This window comes from Epargyreus clarus, unplaced genomic scaffold, assembly GCF_041222505.1.
Source record: "Epargyreus clarus isolate Ecla_fem2 unplaced genomic scaffold, WU_Ecla_fem_2.2 ptg000001l, whole genome shotgun sequence".
Classification (NCBI taxonomy): domain Eukaryota; kingdom Metazoa; phylum Arthropoda; class Insecta; order Lepidoptera; family Hesperiidae; genus Epargyreus; species Epargyreus clarus.
The window spans coordinates 3,326,087-3,350,770 of NW_027332209.1; the positions used below are offsets into that span (position 1 = coordinate 3,326,087).

At 32.9% G+C, this 24,684-nt stretch overlaps 2 protein-coding genes across 5 annotated transcripts; both read right to left on the minus strand.

The window, feature by feature from the left end:
- Positions 1 to 491: 491 nt before the first annotated feature.
- On the minus strand, positions 492 to 11,931 carry LOC140743299 (uncharacterized). 4 transcript variants are annotated; one of them, XM_073074473.1, is made up of 9 exons: positions 11,817 to 11,931; positions 10,674 to 10,908; positions 9,836 to 10,046; positions 7,992 to 8,348; positions 7,201 to 7,386; positions 6,396 to 6,514; positions 4,250 to 4,414; positions 3,670 to 3,840; positions 492 to 3,257 (listed from the first exon to the last, which is right to left on the minus strand). In XM_073074473.1, exons 2-9 carry the CDS (start codon positions 10,869 to 10,871, stop codon positions 2,967 to 2,969), a joined length of 1,698 nt encoding a protein of 565 aa, XP_072930574.1. In that variant the 5' UTR covers positions 10,872 to 10,908; positions 11,817 to 11,931; the 3' UTR covers positions 492 to 2,966. The 4 variants fall into 4 exon arrangements, with proteins under 4 accessions (XP_072930574.1, XP_072930582.1, XP_072930585.1 ...); XM_073074481.1 differs by lacking the exon at positions 11,817 to 11,931 and adding an exon at positions 11,533 to 11,619; XM_073074484.1 differs by lacking the exon at positions 11,817 to 11,931 and adding an exon at positions 11,232 to 11,526.
- Positions 11,932 to 14,155: 2,224 nt separating this feature from the next.
- Positions 14,156 to 24,596, minus strand: LOC140743379 (mitochondrial genome maintenance exonuclease 1). The gene is made up of 6 exons (XM_073074584.1): positions 24,496 to 24,596; positions 24,193 to 24,408; positions 23,433 to 23,894; positions 18,689 to 18,902; positions 17,868 to 18,211; positions 14,156 to 16,430 (listed from the first exon to the last, which is right to left on the minus strand). Exons 2-5 carry the CDS (start codon positions 24,392 to 24,394, stop codon positions 17,875 to 17,877), a joined length of 1,215 nt encoding a protein of 404 aa, XP_072930685.1. The 5' UTR covers positions 24,395 to 24,408; positions 24,496 to 24,596; the 3' UTR covers positions 14,156 to 16,430; positions 17,868 to 17,874.
- Between the last annotated feature and the right edge of the window lie 88 nt (positions 24,597 to 24,684).

The following is a 24,684-nucleotide window of genomic DNA, read 5'->3' on the forward strand; positions in this document are numbered from 1 at the left end:
TCATGGAAGATACGTTTTAGCAAAGACATCTCGCTATGTATTATAATTTATTTTCTGCGGGTTATTAATCAAATTGTGTAGACTTGAACTGATATACGAATCGATCTTCAAAATCCATGCAGCTAGATCCACACATCGACAGCACCCCATTATTTTTCTACTGCTGGTCACGGGTCTCCTCCCACCGTAAAAAGGGTTTTGGTCATAGTCTCCCGTGCTTATTGAGTATGAATTGGTAGGTCCATACTCAACAAGCGGTAGGTTGGGTGACTTCACTAACTTTTGAAAAAAAACAAAGAAATGTAGATGTGCATGTTTTACCTACTCACGATGTTTTTCTTCATCGTTACAGCAAGTAATAAATAAAATTAAAGTTCAAATAAATATTCATTGTGTATTTTAGTTTACATAATAATTCATTATTTGAGTACATATAAAACAGGAAGTAAAAGTTGTATTTAAATATATACCCGGAATAAAAATCACAAAAATATGATAAATAATTCATATATTTTTACGTAATAATTAGTCTCTAAGTAATGTAACATGTCATATAAAATATAACAACATTATTTTTCTATTTTAACACTGAGTGTATATAAAATGTATATGTATATATGAAAATCTTAAAATTAGTTGGTCCATAAGTTGATACTAAAATCTACTTAATTTACGGTATTCTTTTACATTGCAATTACAATATTTTTGAGACAAAATTAGTTAAACTCTATCATATTATTATTATACAGAGTGGAGAAGATGCAATTTTCTCACAATACATTATATTTTGAAATATAATAAAACATAATATTATTTGTAAATTATTGCAAGTATTTATATTATTAACCTAAACTTGAAGACACAACGTAAATACTTCTCAGGGAACATATTATTTAATGTAATAAAAATATTGTATTAAAGAGATTTTTAAAAGATGTTGCAAGTATATTATTATGCTTATTAATTATTAAAACAGGCAGCTCATTATCGTAATAATTACATATCTTTGGGTGAAATTTCAAAATAATCCTTTGGAAATAAACGATAACAATGTTATGTTGCTACAACTCCACTCTACATAATCCTCTGTTCATGACACTTTGATTTAAAGACTAGTTTCGTTTGTAAGTACTCACATATGACAGCTTGGCTGCTTTTACGTTCAGACTAAAAGGTATATAATTTTCCATAATTGATAAATATTTTTTGCACAAAATGATTTAGTATGTTTTAATATAAAATGCACGATTTATTTATTTAAATTGTTATAAAAATATCAATGACCACAATAAATACGATAATACTTAAATCTATCCTATTAAAAGGTTAAGTAGAAAATTATAAAGAGTATAATATCCAATAAGGCACCAAACAATTCCATACCTTAAGATAATAAAATATTCCATTCCCCTATTAATAACAATGTATAAAAATATTTAATATTTTAACAATAGAAAACTATGATTGAGTAATTACTGCATTAATAACTTATTTCAAATTAAATTGCATTGCATTGCATGCCCTTTTTTGATACACTAATAGAAATTGTGATGATTGCGTGGCAAGTTCACTTCTCGAAAACAGTTGGCATATTATTAAAAAATATAAATATATATCTATTATAACTATAAAAACGCCGAAAATTTGTTTTGCAAATAGCGAGGTAATTCAGACGTCCAGCTTAAATTTAAATAATCGGATCAATTATTTATAGGTTAAATAATCGGATTACTGACGCGGCGTCCATTTGCAATCGATGTTTTGTCAAAGCACTCGAATTTCACACGAATATGACGTCATCGGCCCTCGTCGGAATGGTTACCTGTCCTACATTTTTGCGTCGGAATCATATGACGTTATCAGTACCCTTAGTATGAGTTTTTACGTTTTGACAAAAAATACTGTTTTTGTTTTTGTTTTTGTTTACGTATTTCCCATATATATCCAATCAGTTCTGATACAATCCGCTAGGGGCGCTGATTTGTTTCCAATTAAATCAAATCTAGGCAAATACGTAAACAAATACCAAGACAGTCATTTTTGTAGAACACATTGGTTACCCTTCCTATAAATTGCATTACTAACGAGCTGATGTGAATCAGTGGAAGCACTTATGTCGTATGGCAAAACAATTCTAAAATACGTATGATACCATTCGTCTGATAGAAGGCTACCTAACGCCGTTATTGCTATTTACGATGTCGGAAAACGGTCACAAATAGTGTAATGTTTATTCTTAATCTTTTGCCTAACTCACCCCAAATTTCCAAATAACCTGTAATAAATTCAAATCTAAATATATATAACTCAAAGGTGACTGACTGACATAGTGATCTATCAACACACAGCCCAAACCACTGGACGGATCGGGCTGAAATTTGGCACGCAGGTAGATGTTATGACGTAGGCATCCGCTAAGAAAGGATTTTGATCAATTCTACCCCCAAGGGGATGAAAATATTACTACGTAACGCGAGCGAAGCCGCGGGCAAAAGCTCGTCCTATATAAAATCCAAATGTATGTCTATTATAACACAATATTGCTTTCAGTTCTAGGTAGACGAGAGATTCAATTTTATCCGACAACCGAATGCGTTAAATTTAATAACACCAATACTAAGGATACATGGGGATAAAAGTAGTCAAAATAACATCATAACGAACAATAGTTGTCTATAAAAAATATTAACATTGGTCAAAAAAAATCCTGTTACATAAACGTTGCGACATTCAGAAGTATATTTATAGTGTCGTTTAAGTTTAAATATTGTATTTATAACTTTTGTATATTTTATTGTATAATGAAGCAACCTTATATTTAATATCAAATTATATGTAGACCTTTTTACATCACTTCATTACTTTAATACTAGTCCCATCGTTATTATTGTTTGTTTACAACGTTACTTAATCATAATACTAAATTTTAAACCGATCCTACCAAGCCTCACCACCAACGCTTAACCCTAACAATACTTTTCCTTCAGATCCTTTCTCAAGATCTTCCCCGCCGGATTCTTGGGAATACTATCGACGAATTGTACACTCTTGATATTCTTAAATCCTACCACCTTACTGTTGACATACTCCATTATTTCCTCTGGGGATAATGTTTGCCCAGCCTGGGGTACTAGGAAGGCTTTGGGCGCCTCTCCTGTGACGGGATCAGGAATGCCCAGGACTGCGCAGTCTAGGATCTTGGGATGCGTCCGTATTATTGTTTCTAATTCCGCTGGTGGTACTTGGAAGCCCTTCACCTGGAAATGTCAGTAAGAAATGCTGAGGACTAAATTCGACTAAAGTCGATGTGAGCCCATAATAACCTTTTATATTTTGAAGTAGTTGAGCATGCAGTCAATATGATGGTAACTATAGTCTGATTCATAATTAGGTACTGCTGACTATAGATACTGCTGCTCATGATCATCTGTAATCAACCCCAGATAAAATAAGATTCCTAACTGAGGTTGGCAACAGATGCCTTCCTGAGTACTGTTGGAAAACTTCTGATAAATATGTCTCCCTTACCACACTCTTCAAAGCGGAACACAGCTGCACTTAACAATACTGTTATAAGGCAGAAATAGGAGTGGCGGTAGTGCCTCCGGAGTCGAACCACAAAGGGTTCTACCACCATCAACCTGCACCTTCACCTTATCTAGCACTTACCTTAATCAACTCTTTCAACCTATCCGTCACGTACAAGTAGTTTTTATCGTCAAATTTGCCGATGTCCCCAGTTTTATACCAGCCGTCGTCGGTCATCACCTCCTTAGTCGACTTCTCGTCCTTGTAGTACCCTTTCATAAGGTTCGGTCCTCTGTACCAGATTTCGCCTTCCTGCAAGTAAAAAACATTAAGTTTAATTATATAAACAATTTTATTTATGTACCTTTGAAGGTTCACTCACATTCACTCTAAGAACGATTAATTCATTCATCCGAAGAAAATGTTGTTTTTATATCTTTTATTACAAATGTTTCTTTTTATTTATTTATTTTTACTTAGAAAGATTCTCAAATGCAGACATCATATAGCGAACGAGTAGTAGTACACGTGAATTTTAAAAATGTTATTTTGGTGTATGTACCGTATATGTATATTCATATGCACGTAGTAAAAAGCACATTTTAATATTAAAAACATACACTCCATTTTTTTATATGTATAGATTAATGAATAATTGTAACCATACCTGCAAAATTGAGAACAAAAAAATCCTTCTAAAGACACAATAAAATGAAAATACCTGTCCAGCCGGCAACGCTTCCTGTGTCACCAGATCGGCAATCTTCACCTCGCTGTCAGGGAAGATATGTCCCACCGCGGCGTGGTTCGTGTCGTCCTTGTAACCCACCGACACTCCTCCGTTCGTCTCCGTCAAACCGTAGCCTTGACGGAAGATTATCTTTTCCTAAAAAATAGAGAAGTTATATCTATAATCACAAGTCTGGGAAAATGGAGAAAATAATAGGCAGTATATTCATTTGTAGTAACCTTCAATTAAGTTATAATTTGAGTATACATAAATCAATGAATGAGTGAATCAATGGACATATGGGTCAATGAATGGTGGATGAATGAATAAAGCAATAATAAATAATAATCAGTCTAACCAATGTTTTTCCTAGATGTTTTCCAAAGATCGACATTAGACCATTTCTGCTAACTTAAACGTAAATACCGCAAGTATTTAATTAAATTCAATTGGATGCAAAACTTTAATATACTACGGTTGAGCATTTTCTACATCCATATTTTAGATTTAATATCGAACTTTCGATATATTGGTCAAGTGCGATTCAAAATCACACATAGAGGGTTCCGGTAGGTTCCACCCAAATTATATACGCCCGAAAAATACCTGCTTTTCATGGAGAGTGGTCTTTATTTTTTTATTTTTAACATTAGTTTAATATACAATGTGGTATAAATTTCAAGTACCTATAACGTTTAAAAAAATACAGCCTTGTAACAGACGGATAGACGGAGTGACAACGGATGCATAGTAATGGAGTTCCGGTTTTACACTTTGTGTACTGAACCCTAAAAATAGTCTTGCGTGTAGTCTATCTGATAAATTATTGCAAACTGCATTATTATTAAAATTATATAATTATCTTAAATAGTACAAATATACTATCATAACACTTTGATAAGCGCGAGACTATTATTTACTCTAATGCATAGTGATAACTAGACAACTGCCATCAATAACTATTGATAACAGCACCTCAGATAAAACTAATGCGAATTAAAGTGTCAGAGATAAGGACTCCTTAGCTCAAGTGTTTTATCTGATAAATTTCTATTGAGTGATAATAAATTATTAATATAAAAACAAAAACATATTCCACTTAAAATAATTGTTATATGTTTCATTCCTTTGTCCAACTATAGAAAGGAGGTAGAGTTTTGATGTATGTATGTAGACTAAACAAAACGAATAGTTAGGTAAATACATAGATTAGTAAAGATACTTCGCCGCCTTCAAATTGAACGAAGCCACAAATGGCTTATTAGTTAGTTATTTTTTTTTTTGACAAATAAAAACATTTTTAGAGAAAATTTACGAATAAATCACTAATACTGCGTAATTTACATAATAAATAAATACATTTCAAATATTTTAGGGACATTTTAGCACGGAGACGTGGCAAAACTTTTTTACGTAACTATTTCAATTCTCAAAACTGGGTACATTTTCTTGTTAGGAGTGAGTAATCTTTACTAATCTATGAGTAAATACAAAAAAATGATTATGGAAATCGTGTACGAAAAAGACCGAAAATAAAACAAAAGTTGGTGTAATAACTGCAACAATGCAAGGTTAATTAAAATATTAGTGATATAAATAATTGTATGTTATATAAAAAAGAACTGTTAAGTTAAAAATAGTAATTATTACTTATTCTGTCCATTGTGTTATAAATAACAGTGTTGAAGTAATTATTGTGTTTTACGACTTAATTAGATTTAAAGAAATGTTAGTAATAAATTAAGATTTCTGCTCTGGGTTAGCGCGTTTCCATGCTTATCTGTGTGTGTGTTTGTATAAAATATACATAAATGTTTACTACTTATTTTTTATTTTTTTATAATATCTGAGTAGCAGACGAGCATACAGTCCACCTGATAGTAAGTGGCTACTGCCGCCCATGGACATCTGTAATCAACTCCAGATAGGATTAGATTAGAGAGCCAGAACACAGCAGTGCTTAACACACTGCTTGCATGAGGCAGAAATACATGTGGCGGTGGTGCTGCTGAAGGTGAACCACAAAGGGTTCTACCACCTTCAAAATTAGCATCAATTGCTGTTAGCATTAAGTCGTCTTGCCATACAATTGTTACTGGTCGATAAACTTATTAAAGAAATAAGGTATTTCACTTACATTCTTTTTAAGTACAGCGGCTGCATCAGTTTCCGACAGTGGTGCAGCGCCACTGACGATTCCTTCGATCGACGCTAAATGTTCCGGCTTCACAGCTGGGTGCTTACCCAGGAAGACCACTGAAATATTAGAACGTTTATTTGTTTGTTATATCCCTTAAAGCCCGCTCCACATTCTCGCGAGAACGCGAGAAAAACCCGATTCGTATCGACTCCACATTCTCGTTTCTCGTGCTTTTCTCGCGTTCTCACGACATTCTTGCGAGAATGTGGAGCAGGCTTTAGAGATGATTACGTCAAGTTTTCGTGATATCATCCACATAACCGCCATAATGGAAGTGGCAGACGGTGGAACCAGTATTTTTCGAACAGGGATATACCACTGTACTTATACCTATACCGCTGCACCTATTGCTAGTGTGAAGTCATTCTGCGTTTTAGTGGAAGGGTGTGGATTCCGACAGACTCACTTTATTGTTTACCTATTTCATAGTTTACACATCTTAACTATCAGGATTTATAATGCACCTGTGATCGAGTCCAATTAGCATCCCTGTTATATTTATAGAAGCCCATGGCCGGTAGTAACTTCTTAAAAACAGTACATGTTTTCATGTACCTTTCATTTGCTAGTTTAATCCTATTAAACATAATAATTTCAAGTGTCTATATATTAAGGTTCAAGAAATAGAGCCCTGTGGTAGACGGGCATACAGCAGTGGCTTAGTAATAGGGGTTTTTACCCTTTGGGGACAGAATCCTACAAAAATCTTTGAACCAACAAAAATCACATAAAAACAGCTTACCCATAGGCGGCACGACGTATAGATGCTGCACTTTATGTTTCACTATCGACTGCAGGAAGAGCTCAGGCTTGAAGCTCGCCATCGTGACGAGTTTGACTCCGAAGGTCATCAGGTTGAGCATGAGAGCATTGAAGCCGAAGATGTGGAAGAATGGCAGAATCGCTGGTATGACTGACTGATAGGAAGCTAGAAATACATAATATTTTATGAGAACAGATGTAGATTTTAGGGTGTCTTACTCACTAATCTTGAAAAGACATTTATTAAATATGACGAATCAGTGGCAGACTAAGGTCATAGGAGGCCCGGGGCGGACCGCAACTTCTGATTAAGCCGCTAGAGTTTTTCACTTAAAATTGAATGATCTATGTTTTTATTTCAGTGAGAGGATGCGGATCCCGACTGAGTTACATATGAGACAAACATAGTCCTCAAGAATGGCAATGTGATTGACTTCAGCTAGAAAACTGGTACCCTGTAGATTAAAATTACAATCAGGCCGTCTGCTTGCAGCACACCTGATTTTAACAAAGTTTGCGCTTAAAGTTGGTCACAAACACGGAAACCAAGAAGAGACACCACTCTCTAAATCGAAATGCATAAAAAGCAATGATGTGATACATAGTGAAACGGAATTTATCAATTGGACGTTATAGTCGGCATAAAACGGCGTGAATCGCGTCGCCGTATCAAATTGTATGACTACACCTGATCGCAACAACTTCAGAGCGGACTAGCAGTTTTGCGCGGACTAACTCTCCTGTCCACTACTGAATTGGTGAGAAACTTACCAGATGCTTCTTCCACAGCAACGATACCAGGACTGAGGATCATTTGGTTCATCGCCACTACACTCTGGTGAGTCAGGACAACACCTTTCGGAAACCCAGTGGTCCCACTCGAGAAGGGTAGAATCGCAACATCTTTCGGACTCCTATGCACAGATTTCAAACAACTGGTATCTACTGACAAATCTTCAGTAAACTCCGCATACTTTATAGCGCCCTCTGGCGTCTCCTCATTCGATATTAGAATAACTGGTATTTTGCTTTTAATTTCTTTGAGGGCTGCCAGCACATTGGGGTATGATAATGTAGATGTGACTATCGCTTTGCAGTCTATTAGTTCTAATTGTCTTTTGATTTCATCTGAAATAAAATTAAAATAATTTAGACACAGTTAACATTAAAAAATGGGCGAAGTCAAGTAGAGTCCCAGCCTTAGTCTTTCCGCTAATGATAACTCTGTTTATATCTAGCTAAAAACTGAACATGATCTGTACATGAAAATAAATAGGCTTTTTGAATCAGCAGAGCTTTGCCGAATGCGAAAAAAATCGTTTAGGATAGAACCCTAAAACGTAACATAGATTGTAACATGTAACATAGATGATTAACAAGCACGTGTACCAGAACCGAAATGTAAATTCATTATTTAGATACCTACTATCAGAGTGGTATGGTAAGCAGCAGCGTAGAACCTAAGTTTGATTGTAACATGTAACATTGTACGAAATCCAAATCCGAAAGCGGTACGAAAGCAATTACTTTCTGATCGTATTAATAGGTACTATTTTCTACAGGATTCCTTTACTTTTATCAGCTCGTACTTCCGTGTCAATAAACTGATAATCGTAATTACTTATTGAAGATAGAGCTGACATATGTTAATGAGGAATTAAATACTGATTTACCATCTAAAAAGATAACATTTTCCTACAAATCGTAACTATCGTGACCGATTACACCCATTATACCTACTAATTATAAAAATACGATAACGAATCGAGTAATTGCATTAATTCCGGTAGGTATTTATTAAGATAATTGCGTTTGTAGAATAGGAAGGTAATATTAAAAAATAAAAACGAATTATTTTGTGGTAATATATTATGTCTTGTTTTTACACGATTTTTGTACATGTATTAATATATGTACTTACCTCGAAAATTTGCAAGGTCAAAAATGTAACTTAAGATTGTACCTACTTTTTGTACTAGGTATTGGTCGATTTACAATAAAATAAAATTGTGGAAATGGAAACAATATGAATTGGACAGAAAAGTATTAGCTACCATGTTATTGCGAATAAAATAATTTTCTAAATTAATATTATAATCATGATAATTAAAGATATACCTATAAAAGATATATTATATTATAATATAATACATCATCATCACAAATCATAATTGAAAACCTTGTCACTTATTATATTAATATACTTATAATTATTATAATTATACCTTATTCCCTCTAATGATATTAATGGTACAAAACACCTGCCTGTTACTACCACCATTTTGCAAGGTGCTGTGTGTCGTGAGAATGATGTCATTCACACACTGAGGACTTAGACATTATACTCTTTCTGAGCAGCATAAGCCAATTCGGCCTTTATTCTATTTTTACTTTATTCTATTAAATTATTTACTTTATTCCATTAAATTGAAGGGGCAATTGAGCATGCAATCCAGTAGTAACTGCCCATAGACATCTGCAATTTTCTTCTAATGGAAGTCCCTTCAAATATGATCATATGATTACCAGATAATGTTATACACAACACAAATGATACAGCAGATAATGTTTTTTTATATGCGGAGACCGTAAAAAGTATAAAAATAAGTACTTACGTGCAGTGTAAGTGGGATTCATCATACTAGCAATACAACCAGCTTGTAACACCCCGAGTACTGTACAGGGGTATTCAGGAATATTGGGCAGAATGATTGCAACTTTGTCATCATTCTGCAACTTTAACTTAGTTCGTAGGGAGGCAGCAAATGTTACTGACATCTTGTAGGATTGCGCATATGTGTAACCATGGCCTGTGGTTGGGCAAACCTGGAATCATTCAAAAATCATGTAACTGTGATAACATATTCACGTTCTGGACTATAATGCTGTTTTATTTACATTACATTGCATGATAAATGGCTGATTTGGCTGTATGTTTAACAAACTTTTAGAGATGATAGAACCCTCCTTGGTGTGACTCCAGTGGCACCAAAGCCACACCTATTTCTGCCTGCTGTGTTAAGTAATTACAACTGTGTTAAGCGCTGCTATGTTCTGGTTTGAAAGGTGTGGTAAGGCAGACATATTTTTCTAAGGCATTCCACCTAGTCCGCAGGAGTAGCAATGCTTCTATGGCCAATCTCAGTTAGGACTCTGATCTTATCAGGGGTTGATTACAGATGTCCATGGATAGTCATTATCACATTCTATCAGATGCTAAGCTTGTATTATAAAAAAAATGTCTACCATTATTCAAATTAATCACCTTTATCTACATAAAATGCACATTATTTAAATTTGTATGCTTAAAAACCATTGTAACATTTTATACTCCGGTGAATATTAAATTTAGTTATTATCTATGTTTAACTATGGGCAATTTTCAACATTATGATTTAATATATAACAAGCATTTTTATAATACTCATAAATAATAATAAAGTATATACTTACAGCCAATGTTTTGTCCGGCCATCTGTCCAAGTTTTGCCACACAAAATCATTCACAGTGTATTTTATATTTTGTAATTTTGGATACACAGATTTTAATATATTAGCCTCAGTACTCTTTGGCCTGATAATAAAACTGGACACTGCAGGAGTCCTTTTGCTAATATATTGTATGGCAGTTCGTTGAAATGTATTAGCCATTTCTTTAGATTTTATCTGATTATTTATATGTTTTTATCTAAAAGATGTACAGAAATGTTAATATAGTAGAAAAAAATCAAATCATTTTTTAAATTAGAACAGTAGTATTTCCATTTCCGACTGCGGCATTAATAAAACATTAAAAAAAGTATATACCTCTGAAGAACAACTTTTAAATTAAGAACAAAGGTGTTGACTCCTATTAACTTCCTATTATAATACAAATATTAAGTACAGTATTGTATATTGTGGTAGACACTTTTATCACTAACAAAAGATAAATAATAGAATTATCAACATACACAAATAAAATATATTTACCAAGCGACTTTACTACATCAATTGATTATTTATACTAACATAATATTTTTAAGCAGGATTATTTTATCATTTTCTCTGTTTCACAAGTACTTATATCTTAATCTCAATCTTTTTCTTGTATTACTTAGGTAACAATGAAATTGATATGGTCAGTTGACGCTTAAAAACAGACTTTGAACTTATGAATAAGTTATCAGTTCTCTGTTTGTTTCATGATTCAATCGGTAATAGTTGTCGTCCTTGGGAAAAACAAACCACTCAAAATACTGAAACATACAACTACTTAACTGTTTATAAAGTTACTAAATTTACGTAAATATACTTTGTTTACGTTACTTACTATAAATACAAAAAATAGTGCCTTTCACTTTTTTAACGTTACTTAACTGTCAAATCAAAATGACATTTAACTAAAAATCACAAATAAAGTTAAGTAATCGAAAAGTTTTGATCGTTAACCTGGATCATGGATTATTATTTCACTAAATTCGGTTTTGTTTGATTAAATATTGATTTGATTAAAATTTGATTAATGATTTGATTAAATATAAAACAATAAAACCGGTAGGAATTTTATTTACGTATTGTACAGCAGTTTAAAATATAGGCATTTCACTTACTTACATTTTAAAATATTGTTTCAAAAGTAATCAACGATCAAAATTGTTTGATCTTCGGTGTTATAACTCCTAACAGCTGTTGTAGTGTGTATTTGTCAAGGCTGTGATGTCTAACGTATATTTAGTAATACCATGTATAATGTGTTATACTCCATAAAAAAACTACAAAAAAAAATATGCCGAATACTCATTTTTTATTAAACGAGGAAAAATAAACCTGAACGGCAGTATTTACTTATAATAACAACGATATTATTTTGAAAAAATATAACTAAGAAATACACAAAATCCGACCGGGAAAAAATATAAATAGTTTACGGTCATTCATAATCATTATGGAACTTTGTTTTTTACGTGAAATATCAAATGTAAAAAGAAAAGACAACTAATTATAGTATTTTGTTCTTCTAAACATTCGCTTATTAAATTCTTGTATCGGTAAAAGATCTTGTAGTCTAGTAAATATAACTCAGCCCAGTGCTAGGAAATTTGTTATCTGGTCTGGCAGCTCTACAGAAAATATAAAGTATAGTCAGACAATTATTGGTCTTTGTGATGGTTTACGGAAACAGCTGTTCTTTTTTTCTATATAATCATTTGTTGTCAGCTTCGTAAGCGATTTTTCGATTTCCTCAGGTAATGAGTTTTAATGTTATTTTAATAAAATTGCAATCTTTAAAACTAGCAATAATATTGTCAATTAAACAAATAATTTTATTAATAAATAATAGTTAGGTCAAAAAAAATAGTTTAAATTTTCCACTTATTAGGTAGTTTTTACAATCTGGCAACATTTTTATTGCCAGTGGCACCCTACTACACGCACAGAAAAGTTTGTCGGACTTTGTTTATTGCCTACCAAAGAGAATGTAATCACTACGTTTTATTGCCTACTGACTTCGATCACTAGTTTTTATTAGTGATCGAAGCCTACTGATTAATGTGTGTTTAGAAGCATAGATCTATGTTTAGAAACATTGCTAACATCACTTCATCCATTCGTATCAAATAAATTAAACAAGAGCTTCTCAAAGTATAAGTTTCTTTTTTGACATTTAGTCTAGCGTATTATTATTCTACTCTTGGAAAAATGAAGAGGGTATTCTGAACGTGACGTCACCCCACCTTTACGGCTTTATAAGCCGAAGAAGAGCAAGTGCCGGGTAGAACAAGTCCTTAAACAATTCTCTGAAGCGTTCTTCACCCGCTCAGAAAATCATCCTAACCCCCTTATCAAGGATGAAGCAGACTACGCTGCCCCTCTTCCTACAGGTCATAATTGCCGTCGACCAAGAAATATCTTGACCGACGCTCCTAACAAACTCTCCACGGATGTGGAGAATCTTCTGGCCGCCCACAGAGGCGAACAACCTTCCATAGATAATCGTCTTCCCGACGATTCTAGTCGTATTCATGATACGCTGACACCTTCTGTTTCAGCTATCCAGCGGTCGCTCTCTAGGGAGCGCCGCTAGCACCTCTCGTTCCTCAACGAGAGGTCGCTATCCGATGTCGGCTGTACGGTCCCCTAGGACGAAGCCTTTAAAGGAGACTTTTTAGTGGGTATGGTCCTCCCTTCAGGAGGTCCTTTCACAAGCCCCACTCGACGCAGGCACTGGCCGTCGCGGCCTGTATGTGCTTGGACGCATTTTTACTCCTCCCTCTCCGTTGAGGGTCAGCCTAATTTTCCACCTATCATCTGGGCACCAAAAAAAAAAAAAAAGTGCCGCGTCTTTCGTTCGTCAGACGTTGAACTGAACACCGAAACTGCCCGATTTTATACCGATTTATCGTTTTCGTTAAATTGTTAATATATGAAGTAATTATTTTTATTAACGTGTAGAATTAAATATGTGGAAGTTTTTAATAAGCATTTTGTTTAGTTTTGTGATGAATTAAATCTTTTTTTATGCTTCTAATCTTTCATTTCAATTTGGATCTCAACATAGTATCAATTTAAATTGCATACCAATAGCCATTAATAATCATATCAGTAGTCACTTTACATGAACTATTGTTCAACTCACCGCTGCTTGTTAACATGACCACATCTTTACCGCTTTATAACAAGAGCCAAGCGCTTGATAATTTTGTAGCTGGAATGGTGCGATAAAACTTATAAAGTTATAAGAAGACGTATCTCTGTTCTCAGTAATAGCAATCTCAGGAATACAATTTACTATGTGACCGAATTTCAATTTCAATTAGTTATTTATTTATGTCTACAGTCGGCAATGATAAGATGGTTAATACTTTCATTTTAATAAAAAAATACTTTCGTTTGTATTTTACACAACACTATCTGATCTTTTCTGATTTCTGGATATACAATTAAAAACGCCATAAGTTCTTAATATTTTAATAGTTGACAATAATAGTACAAACTTATATCAGACCTTATGTAAGATGGGTAGGAAAGTGGGTACATCAGCGCTTACTTTAATATGTTGAGTGCTGATATGAAATAGAAATACAAAAAGTTTTATTAAATATTGAGGGAGTCTACACGAATATTCACGACATTCTGTCCACACATTAACAATTCGTGCCGCTCGAAAATGACTAATAATCGGTGTAAATTTGTAGACCCCTTATTTATTAGACCAAAACAAAGAGAATTAAGAGCCTTATCACATAAACAAAAGTTTTAATGAAATAATAGTAATATGGATACTTAATTTTTTTTTTCATCATTTTCCATTGATTATTTACATTCGTACTTAATAATTTCGTCGCCATTTTGTCAATTCAGTGACACACAATAGACAAAAACAATGATAATTAGCGTAAACTATCGAATTGAATGTTTGAATGAATTCGTTACATAAATAAAAAGAAAAAGTCGACTAAACTCGCATAACGTCTGAGTTATTAGGACTTATAGTTCGTTATTTGTTTAACATTTTATTTAATTACTGCTAAATAATTGAATGTGTGAATAAATGCTACAACACAATAATTATTACGAATATTAAACATTATTATAATTATACTTAGTGGATGTATGCGACTAAGAAAATTTGTACCAATGTAAATAAATGACTAGGTAATTACTACTTTTTGGCATAGAATACATATAACTGATAAATATTAAAAACAAGGAGTGTATTTATAAAGATGCATATTAAAAAAAATACAAATAAAAAAATATTAATAACAGATATATCCGGTCTGCTTATTAATTATTAAATGAACCCATACATTTGGTTATCCATGCAATATCGGCATCTTTATAAACGCCCCCCTTAGTAAAGTATAAGGAATACAAACAAAATATATACACATAAAAATAATAGTGTACATAAATGTTTTGCTTGCAATAAGCTATGCGATATATTTACGAAGATAAGCTGTCATCATCAAATATATTATAAAGTATATAATTAAATAGGTGTCATAACATAAAATATCCCCTAACGATTGTTTTAGAATTTTTTTATACAAAATATCAGACAACTTAATACTATTTTTATCTCAAGAGTAATTTTAAAAAGCGCTCAAATTATTTGACTGGTCGATAATTTTTAACATACTGTACTTTTAAACCAAGTTTCTGTACATTTTTAATATGAGAAATATTTGTTTAGGTAGACTCCAGTCTATGCTCACATTACTTTTAAGTTTTAAGTACATAGTAGCAGTGTCTGGTATATTATATTGTTTTAAATAATTAGTGGAACAAAGCAACGCATTATAAATCTAAACCATTAATTTGAAGATGACATGTACTTACTATATGTGATTCTTAATGTATATGATCTAATTTTATAAGATATATATAACAGATTTTAGATTCAATCAACAATGTACCAGTCTTTCCAAATTTTAACATTCAAATCATCACATCTAACGATATAACCAACAAGTTTATGTATGAAAAGTACACATGGTTAAATATTGTTTTGACAAACTTCTTATTGAAGCTTTAAAGGTAAGTAAAGTAAAGGATAATATTCATTTCAGGAAAACTCAAGGTATAATCCATTACTATTTATAATAAAACATTGACCAATTCCGTCTAGATAGAGAGTAGACTCCAAAGTAAGCACTGCTTTTTACCCTCCGCCGCAGAAAATATGTGATTCTTACACCCTTAATTTCATAAACGAAAACCTTAGCGCCGCAGTAGGCATGTTACTTTTAGCATCGATACTTTTCAGTAGCTAGACTCAAGGCACATTGAGCGCAGGCTGCAGTTACTATTGGCCGGTCGATGCAACAACATTATGTGAAAAAGGCGATACCGTAATTAAGCAGTAGTTGACATTGAAAAATAATCTACACTAAAACAATACGAAATGATCTTGACAGTAATGCTCTTTTTTACCAAGTAATTAATTTATTTAACCAATTGTACTTTTAATACAAACATATTCAACAATCTCCTTAAAGGCATAACATTTCCATTCCAATAATTCGATTCGTCGAATCATTCACCAATGATTATAATTGGAATTTCATTCATATTTCGAACATTCACCATAATACAAACTCGAATTACGTTTCATTATTGTTCAGTGTAACTTCGGTCCATCAACGGAGGCCCTTTGTGTATAGTTTGGCATCGCTATCTCCTATCCATAAAGATTAGATCCATTTGAGATGATGAATTACTTCTCTGGAATGCAAATAAACATTGACATTAGTGAGATAACAATGTTTTTTACAATGTTGTTTTCAATATATCAAAGGCTTTGAATTAAAGTATAAAATCCTGAACAACTTATATCGTCATTGGAAAGCTAAAATCCAACATGCAAAGGGGTTTCTTATAAAGTAGTAGCTTTTTAGGGTCCCATACCCGAAGGGTAAAAACGAAACTTTATGACTAAGTCTTCTCTGTCTGTCCGTCTGTTACAGGGCTCTATCCCTGGAATCGTAATAGATAGACACTTGATTTCTTTTAAAGAATATGTATATGATGCTGGCCCCTATAACCACAAATACTAAAAATAAAAAAAATCTTAAAAATAAATGGGGGTCGCCTTACAAAAAAACTGCCATTTTTCGGCGTTTTATCTATTGACCCGCAAAAGATAGATTGTTCAAATTTTCACAATGCATTCTATAGCTGCTATATGAACAGTAACTAAAAAAGGTTAAAATTTAATGGTACGGCACCCTCCCTGTACGAGTTTGTCGACTCGCACTTGGTCAATTATTTTCATTTTCTATTATATAGCATAATAATATATTTAAAAGACAGTCTGACAATAAGTCCAATAAGTCTGATAATTGTTGTCCATTTATAATAATAATTAACTGTAAATAAGCTTAGTCGCTGTTTTACACCTTTGTAAACAGAACACAACAGGATATAACATTGTTATAAAGCTGAAACAAGATATATAATAACATCAATACCTTTGTTGCTTTGTCAACTAAGGAAAAAAATACACTGATATGTGTAGCTGGCCTCATCATTAGGACAATTTTTATATAGTTGTCGCATTTTTTTTGTACGTACTTACCCATATTCTTTTTATCATATACACTAACTTTATATTGGTACAAATAAATAAACTGCATTGTACCACGTTTTTTATCACTGTTTACAACAATGTAGGGGTTTGGCATCGACTGTAAGCGTTTTTTCAATCAACACAATGTTTTGGTATTTCGTGCCAAGAAATGGCGCCGTCTCGTACATTTTTTATTAATGGATGCATGAAAATAAGCATCCTAATTAGATGTGTAACAACTCGTGACATGTTTAAAGATAAATCGGTTTTTTTATCCGACATCAGAGGACAATGTTTTTCGTATACATATGTGTGTATATCGTTGTTTATTATTCCCTGACGCCCAAAAAACGTGTTGACCGGTGTTGTCATATAGTTATCGTTGGATTTTAAGCAGTCGTGGTTCCGTTTTGACAACAATTCTCTTGTTTCATAATTTATCTCAGTAAATATAAATAGATAAATGTGAATAAATGTTGACATTAATATTAATGCTTGTCATGGTAATCAGTCATAAAGAAGTAAATAATAAACATCCTGATAAGTTGAATTTTAAACCACTGAGTATTCTTATAATAGGCTAATTTGCTTACCAAAAAATTAGAGATTCCCAATCTGCTCCTCAAACAGCCTCTTTCCACCTTTCAATATTTTCTCCGAGTCATTGCCAAACTTTTCAATGTATGTCTCCAACCTGATTAGCCATTGGGCCCAGTGTTCCCTCATCTTGTCCATGGATAGGTGGTATACATCTGCTTTAGATCCATCTGTGTACGCTATTACCAGTAAAGCGTCTCGTACGTTCAAATGTTTGTAGTTGAGGTCGTGGCAAACTGCACCAAAGTATGCCGCTAGTTGGATTGGGTTATCGTATGTTTGGGTGATAGATTTGCGAGGTTTGTCGGATTTCTTCCATTCGATTAAGGTTGGCCTGTCTCTGGAAATAGAAATTGCGATGGCTGAGCTCATGAGCTACATTACTTACGACATGATCCTATACTTAATTCAGTGTTATGATGCAATGTTACTGACAATAGTGATCAAAGATATGGTTTATTATTAGGAAATTCATAATCATGTTGTTTGGCTGCAATTGATCTGGTCTGAGCCAGACATAAGCTAGTTGGAGCACTTATCAATTCTCCGCTCGCCCACAAAAATTTCCTTTTGAGAACTAGGTTAGAACATACTGAGAAATCCTTGAATTACAATACTATGTCTTTAGGGATAAATAGGTATAAGCAAGTGCCACTGCAGTCAAATTACAAATGTCTCTAATTTTTCCTCTAAATTTAGAAATAACCAGATACAAGCGGTTATGAAATACAACATATAGATTAGATTACTATATAAACTCTTGGCTGGCAAGTACTTATAAAGAATTCGACAAACAAGTATAATTTATTGTACTTACTCATAATCCGCGATAGCGTCAAAAATGCCTCTGTACTTCAACACTGGATGGACGACATTAGACTCTATGGCTTTTGGTGAAGATATCCTCTTTAAAGCATCAGCTACTGACACCCATACACCCTCTACCTCCTTCTCAATCCGTAACTGACTTTGTGGCTGAGTAAAGTAGTTCTTGAGAGTGTTGTGGAATTTTGTTCCTACTGCCATTTGGGCTGAAATCAAAAACATACAATTATTATTTACGTAAGGTAGAAAATATAGAATTTATATAAATAAATTAAATTGATGAGAGTATAATTTCTAAATAACGATAATGCTTTAAGCCCGTATATAATCACATTATATATTATATGATTATGCAAATTTACCACGTTAACACAAGCAAGACCTCTTAAAAATTTTTGTTGTATAATTATGAGCTATCATGTTTTTCACATGTATGTGCAGTGATAGCCTAGTGGTTAAGAAACTCGGCCTCTCGATCGAGGGGTTCGAGGTTCAAATCCAAGGCACGCACCTCTGATTTTTCAAAGTTATGTGCATATTATCATTTGCTATACGGTGAAGGAAAACATCGTGACGAAACTTGCACGCCTATAAAAAAAATCTTAAAGGTGTGTGAAGTCTACCAATACTCATTTGGCCAGCGCGGTGGACTATGGCCTAATCCTTCTCATTCTGAGAGGAGACCTGTGCCCAGCAGTAGGACAATAATGGGTAATAATGGCCTGGGATTTGAACCTCGGACCCCTCGATCGAGAGGCAGAGTTTCTTAACCACTAGGTTATTACATAAATATAGCTAAATAATGTATTTTTTTACAAATATCCAAGTATTACATGGCATTCTTCAAAAAGTGCAAAACTAGAACTACACAAGAAAACTGACAATGTATTAGCGATTACTGAATCAATCCATATACCAAGTAAGATAAATATTTTAAAGCACATTATGTACTCAGTGACGCTATAAACAATGACCACTGACCATGAACTTGAATTAATAAATCCTATAAACCAGAATGCAAACTAAGACTTTTACATAAGCATGTTTACAAACAATCCCTTGTTACATGAGTTATGTATCATTTATTTTTACAGCATTCCATCTAATCAATCTGTTTTAGAATTATCTATCCTATCTTCTATATCTAGTAACACAATATTTGACATATATTGATCATGTAAATAAACAAGTCATAATATACCAATATATTTTTATTGAAAATTGTCGTGGTTACCACAACCACAATGTGCCGACCTTCGTTGTAATATTGGAGTCATATTTCATATCCTGTGTACTATTCATTAATATATTTTTCTAACGAAGTGAGTAATAATTTTTTTTTTTAATTTTTTAAATGTAGCCAACAGGCATGACTGACTAATGTTATAAAATACCTGCAACCTATAAAACATTTAACTATTGGCTTATAGGTAAAGATCGGAAAACGTCACTAAAATCCGAGAACTTAGCATGCTTGCATTGTCAATTGTATTGTACTAAAATACAGATGAAGTAGAAGAGAATGTGTGTGTGTAGGTGTCCAAATGTATATTTCATTTTTAAGAAACTCTGGCAGGGGGAAGTACATTGATAACACAACAATATATTTTAACAACTTGATGCACAATGCAGATATGTCATACAGCAATATTTTGGTTCATTGCACCTTTGAGTCACATTCATGAATACTTAATAATATTTTAAAATAAAGATCCATTCATTGTAAGCTACAATACTAGGACAAACCTTGTTAATTAAGTTGATGGAAAGTGACACACATAGTCTTTGGAACTGCAGAATGTTTCATTGTATGTGTTATTGTTCTATTGAATAGAAATTTATTGTTCTACATTCTAATTCTCACAGAATAGTAACTTGTAAATACTATGTTGTGAAAAAGTAACACATGAATTAGAAAAAGATACCTTTTGTTATACAAATTAGTTGAATGGTTTCTGTAGCTCTTTATTATATTCATTATATGGGGCCTTCCAGTTTATTCCACAGAGAAAGAAATGCATTAAAGGTTTCTTGTATTATTGAGAATTAAAGGAGGTAATGATCTCTTCCCATAGAGTGAACTGCATGTTTTTTTTTATTGATTTTGCAACATATAAAAACTAAAATGTTGAATCATGCTTATGCTCCCATAAATATGATTAGTAACCTATGTTAGTAGCCTATGTTAGTAGTTAGTAGTAATAGTAGTAGTAATATTTCCTTAATAATCCTTTAATAGGAAATCCCAAAAAACATTTTATTATTATCCTGTTCAAAGCTAAGTCTTCTTTACAATTCATGATTAAGAAAATTAAAATATGGATTATATTTTAATTAAACTTTCACAGAAACTTAGGTTTCAAAATGAAGTTTAAATATTTACCATTCAATAGTATTCTTCATTTTTCAATTTACCTTTCAATATTCAATATTTCTCTTTATTAAATGACCATTCAATATTCGGGCAACGAATAATAAGCAATAACCTTTAAAGCATGTCTTGTACGGCAAGGTCACTTTAAAAGTAAGTGGTGTGGCATTGACAAACATTATGATTTGTTTATCAGTCATTAGAGTTACAAAATTTGATGTGAATTTTTGACTAAATAGGTATAGAAATATTGAGATGTTAGATGATCATCATTAGTCATCCATTTGTGGTTTAAGTTTGTAGGCAAGACTACTTCACCTATTTCTGCTGTATATTGATAATTTTAAATGCTATTGTATGCTGGTTTGCAGGGGGTGGTAAGGGAGAGACTGTCACATGTAATGTTCCAATGTAGTCCACAGCAATAGCAACACATTTGTGTCTGTACTTGGGTAGGCTCTATATATCATATCTAGGGTGGATTTTAAATGTCCATAGGTAGTTCAAAATTATCATTAAACTCAGCTACTTCTATAACATGTATAGTACATAAACAATTTGTAATTGTGTAGCCAGGGGCGGCAAAATCTATGTTTGATCTCAACCAGGATGCCTGTCCTATTTTAGATCTGTTACAAATGTCCTGAGTGAATGAGTGGTTGTGAGCACTTAACACTATGTACGCAGTGTATTCGTTTCCTGCTTATATCTCAAATACTACTAGCAATAAAATGTATCACTGAATATGTGCTGTACTGTGAACTGTATTATAAGATAGAAGGTAAAAAGTAGTTTTCGTTAACATAATTGTCTTTAAGTTTATTGATTTTTATTGATACATCTGTATGATGTATAATAATGTATGTTCTCAGTTCATCTGTTGCAAAATTGTATTTACTTCATGATGTATATAATATTATAAACATTCACATTAACAAATTATGTCACAGAGATAAATATCTAAGATAAAACTCTTAATTGAAGTTTTAATTAAAGTTAATTGCAGTGGCTATTAATTTATTATTAAAATTTTCAAGAATAATGACAACAAAATAAATGCCTTATTAATATATACAATAGAAGTAGCAGAGAGGACTAAGTTGGAATACCTTGGATAAGTATGTCCCTTACAACACCCTTCAAACAAGAGCAAAGCAGCGCTAACACTGCTGTTATTAGGCAGAAATAGGTGTGGTGGCTTGGTGTTGAACCACAATGGAATGAAATGGAAGAATTCTACGATGGAAGAATTCTACGATGGTAGAACACCATCGTAGAATTCTCGATTTATACAATTTTGTCTAGTTAGAATCCCTTCAAACTAGAACACATCTATTCTATTCAGCATGATATGCACAAACTTACAAACATAATGTTAAAGTGAAACCAAAGTTTCTTACAACTGTCCTATGACTTTTATAGTAGTTTCATAAACTTATTGCTTTATTCCATAAATATAGTAAATAATATTTAATGTAATAGGTATGTAGCAAATATTGAATAGACTGTTTCTTGTTATCAAATCAAGTGTAAACAGATTCCATTTATCAACGCTAATGTTCCAATAGTAGTAAATTAGCAAGTGTCATAAGGCAAATAATAAATGATTTCAAGACCATTTCTTGTATTGTATGTACTATATCTATTTTGAGATGTTATCAATGCTATTGAAGCTTTCCTTATTTATCTTCTTTATGTGTAAATGTATGTATTATTTACAAGACCTATCTATTCTCTAACACTTCTTAGTAATAATAATCAATTCTACTTAATTTAGCTTACGAAAGATCAATATTTTCAAAGTCAATTTCTGCCTACTAAAAATTGCCAAATTCCTATCTTTACTCTTTCAGTCTTTCATAGGGAAAACATTGGATAGACTAATATTAACAGATGTTCACACTTATTAACTTTTGATTGAGCAATAGGTATCTTATGAGTTGGTCTTTACATGTCCTGTATGTTAATTAAATTATCATGTGTTTGTTAAATCTTTATAGTATAAAAAAGTGTAAATGTATTGTTTTCTTTTGTAATTCTAAGGGCATGTGTTATTACACTATTGTGTGACATGATCTTAACAACTTAAGTTCTGACAATCTGGTAAACAAATACTTAACCAATTTTGTAACCAACATAAAGATGAACGAAATAGTGAATGCAATCTCCTTGAACTAATTTGAATAATTATAATTTAAAATTACATTATGGACACTTCTATTTAATTTTACAAACGTGTTCTTACAAAAATTTGGGGTATCTTAAACCAAAATTAAGGGTTGGAAATCTCTAGTTAAAGGGAATTACCACATAATTATATTATATTGTATTGTATAGCTAAATAGGTAAATACAAGATATCCTACCTTCGTAATATCTGTTGAACTCCTCCAACCCCATCTCAGCTATTCTCTCCTGTTTCCATTTTTCCAAAATTGCCCTGGTCTCTTCCGACATAGTCTTATTCAGAATCAGTGTAACTGAAGGGTATTGTTGAGTGAAGTCATTCTTATGGTGCTTGATTTGGATGATCTTGTCTTCGCTGGCGTACCCTGGCTGTGCGGGGGAGCTTCGTGCAGCATTTCTAACAGAAACACTCTTGAGGCCTCTCACAGCAGTATTGTTCAACAGAACACCAGCGATATTGAACGAAGTCCTTGCACTCTGCCACATTTTGGACTTACAAACGTCTAATACAGACACAGGACTACACGCGTATCCGATTACGTTTTCATTTCTTATTGTATTACGAACAAATTTCTGCGTACTTTCACTGCGAGCGCTCGCGGACGATCCGTTGTTTTGATGCGACGTCTGGGTATTTTTAGCTGCAAACGACAGATAAAATTATATTCGTGAGGAACGTGTAGAGGGAATACGCATGAACGTGTAATAAGACGGCGCCAAATGTGTCATATGATTCTCTATTGGCAGGCTACTCGCGGTAAAACAATGTACGCAATAGGCAATGTAAATATCGATTCAGTTTCATCGCAATACGCAACCTGACTACTGCGTCTGTGATTTAAATGTCTAGGAAGCCCACTGCAGATTGAAAGTTGAATAGTAACATTGACAAGGTTACGGAAGCCCTATTATATTTCCGTTGCGCGGATTTGCACTCACCCGCCTTCTGCAAGCGACTTTTCTTTTGCTTACTAGTCTCTAACAACGGACCGAATAACTCTTTGTTCTCCTTATTGAAAAGCTTCAATTTCTCCGCCTGTTTCAAGATTGAGGCGGGACGAACCACTTTATTCCTGACGAATTCCTTAGATGGCCTTTCTGTAGATACTTTGCGACCGATTGTACATATTGGTCGTAACATCTTGTAATAGGTAACTGCAAATTGAAATTTTAATTTGAATCCAGCAATAACTTCTTGTAATTTAGCTGTTTAATGCAATATATTTGAAAATATTGGAATACCTAATTTGAACGATTTCAATAATTTTGTGATTTGCTGATTTCTGTGTGTATTATACCGTATCCAATTCACACACACATTTGCAAATTTTGCAATTTCCCATATATAAGTATGCCATAGAGAAAAATGATATGGATGGAATGGTGAAATGTTGCCGCTGACGACTTGAATTACCTATCCTATAAAGAAGA

Coding starts and splice junctions, on each gene's coding strand:
- LOC140743299 (XM_073074473.1), bottom strand. CDS start 10,871: ATGGCTAATACATTTCAACGAACTGCCATACAATATATTAGCAAAAGG. Junction 6,515..7,200: donor ATACGTCGTGCCGCCTATGG/GTAAGCTGTTTT, acceptor CTAATATTTCAG/TGGTCTTCCTGGGTAAGCAC. Junction 3,841..4,249: donor AAGCGTTGCCGGCTGGACAG/GTATTTTCATTT, acceptor TTTTACTTGCAG/GAAGGCGAAATCTGGTACAG.
- LOC140743379 (XM_073074584.1), bottom strand. CDS start 24,394: ATGTTACGACCAATATGTACAATCGGTCGCAAAGTATCTACAGAAAGG. Junction 23,895..24,192: donor AAGTCGCTTGCAGAAGGCGG/GTGAGTGCAAAT, acceptor TGTCGTTTGCAG/CTAAAAATACCCAGACGTCG. Junction 18,212..18,688: donor GACGCTATCGCGGATTATGA/GTAAGTACAATA, acceptor TTCTATTTCCAG/AGACAGGCCAACCTTAATCG.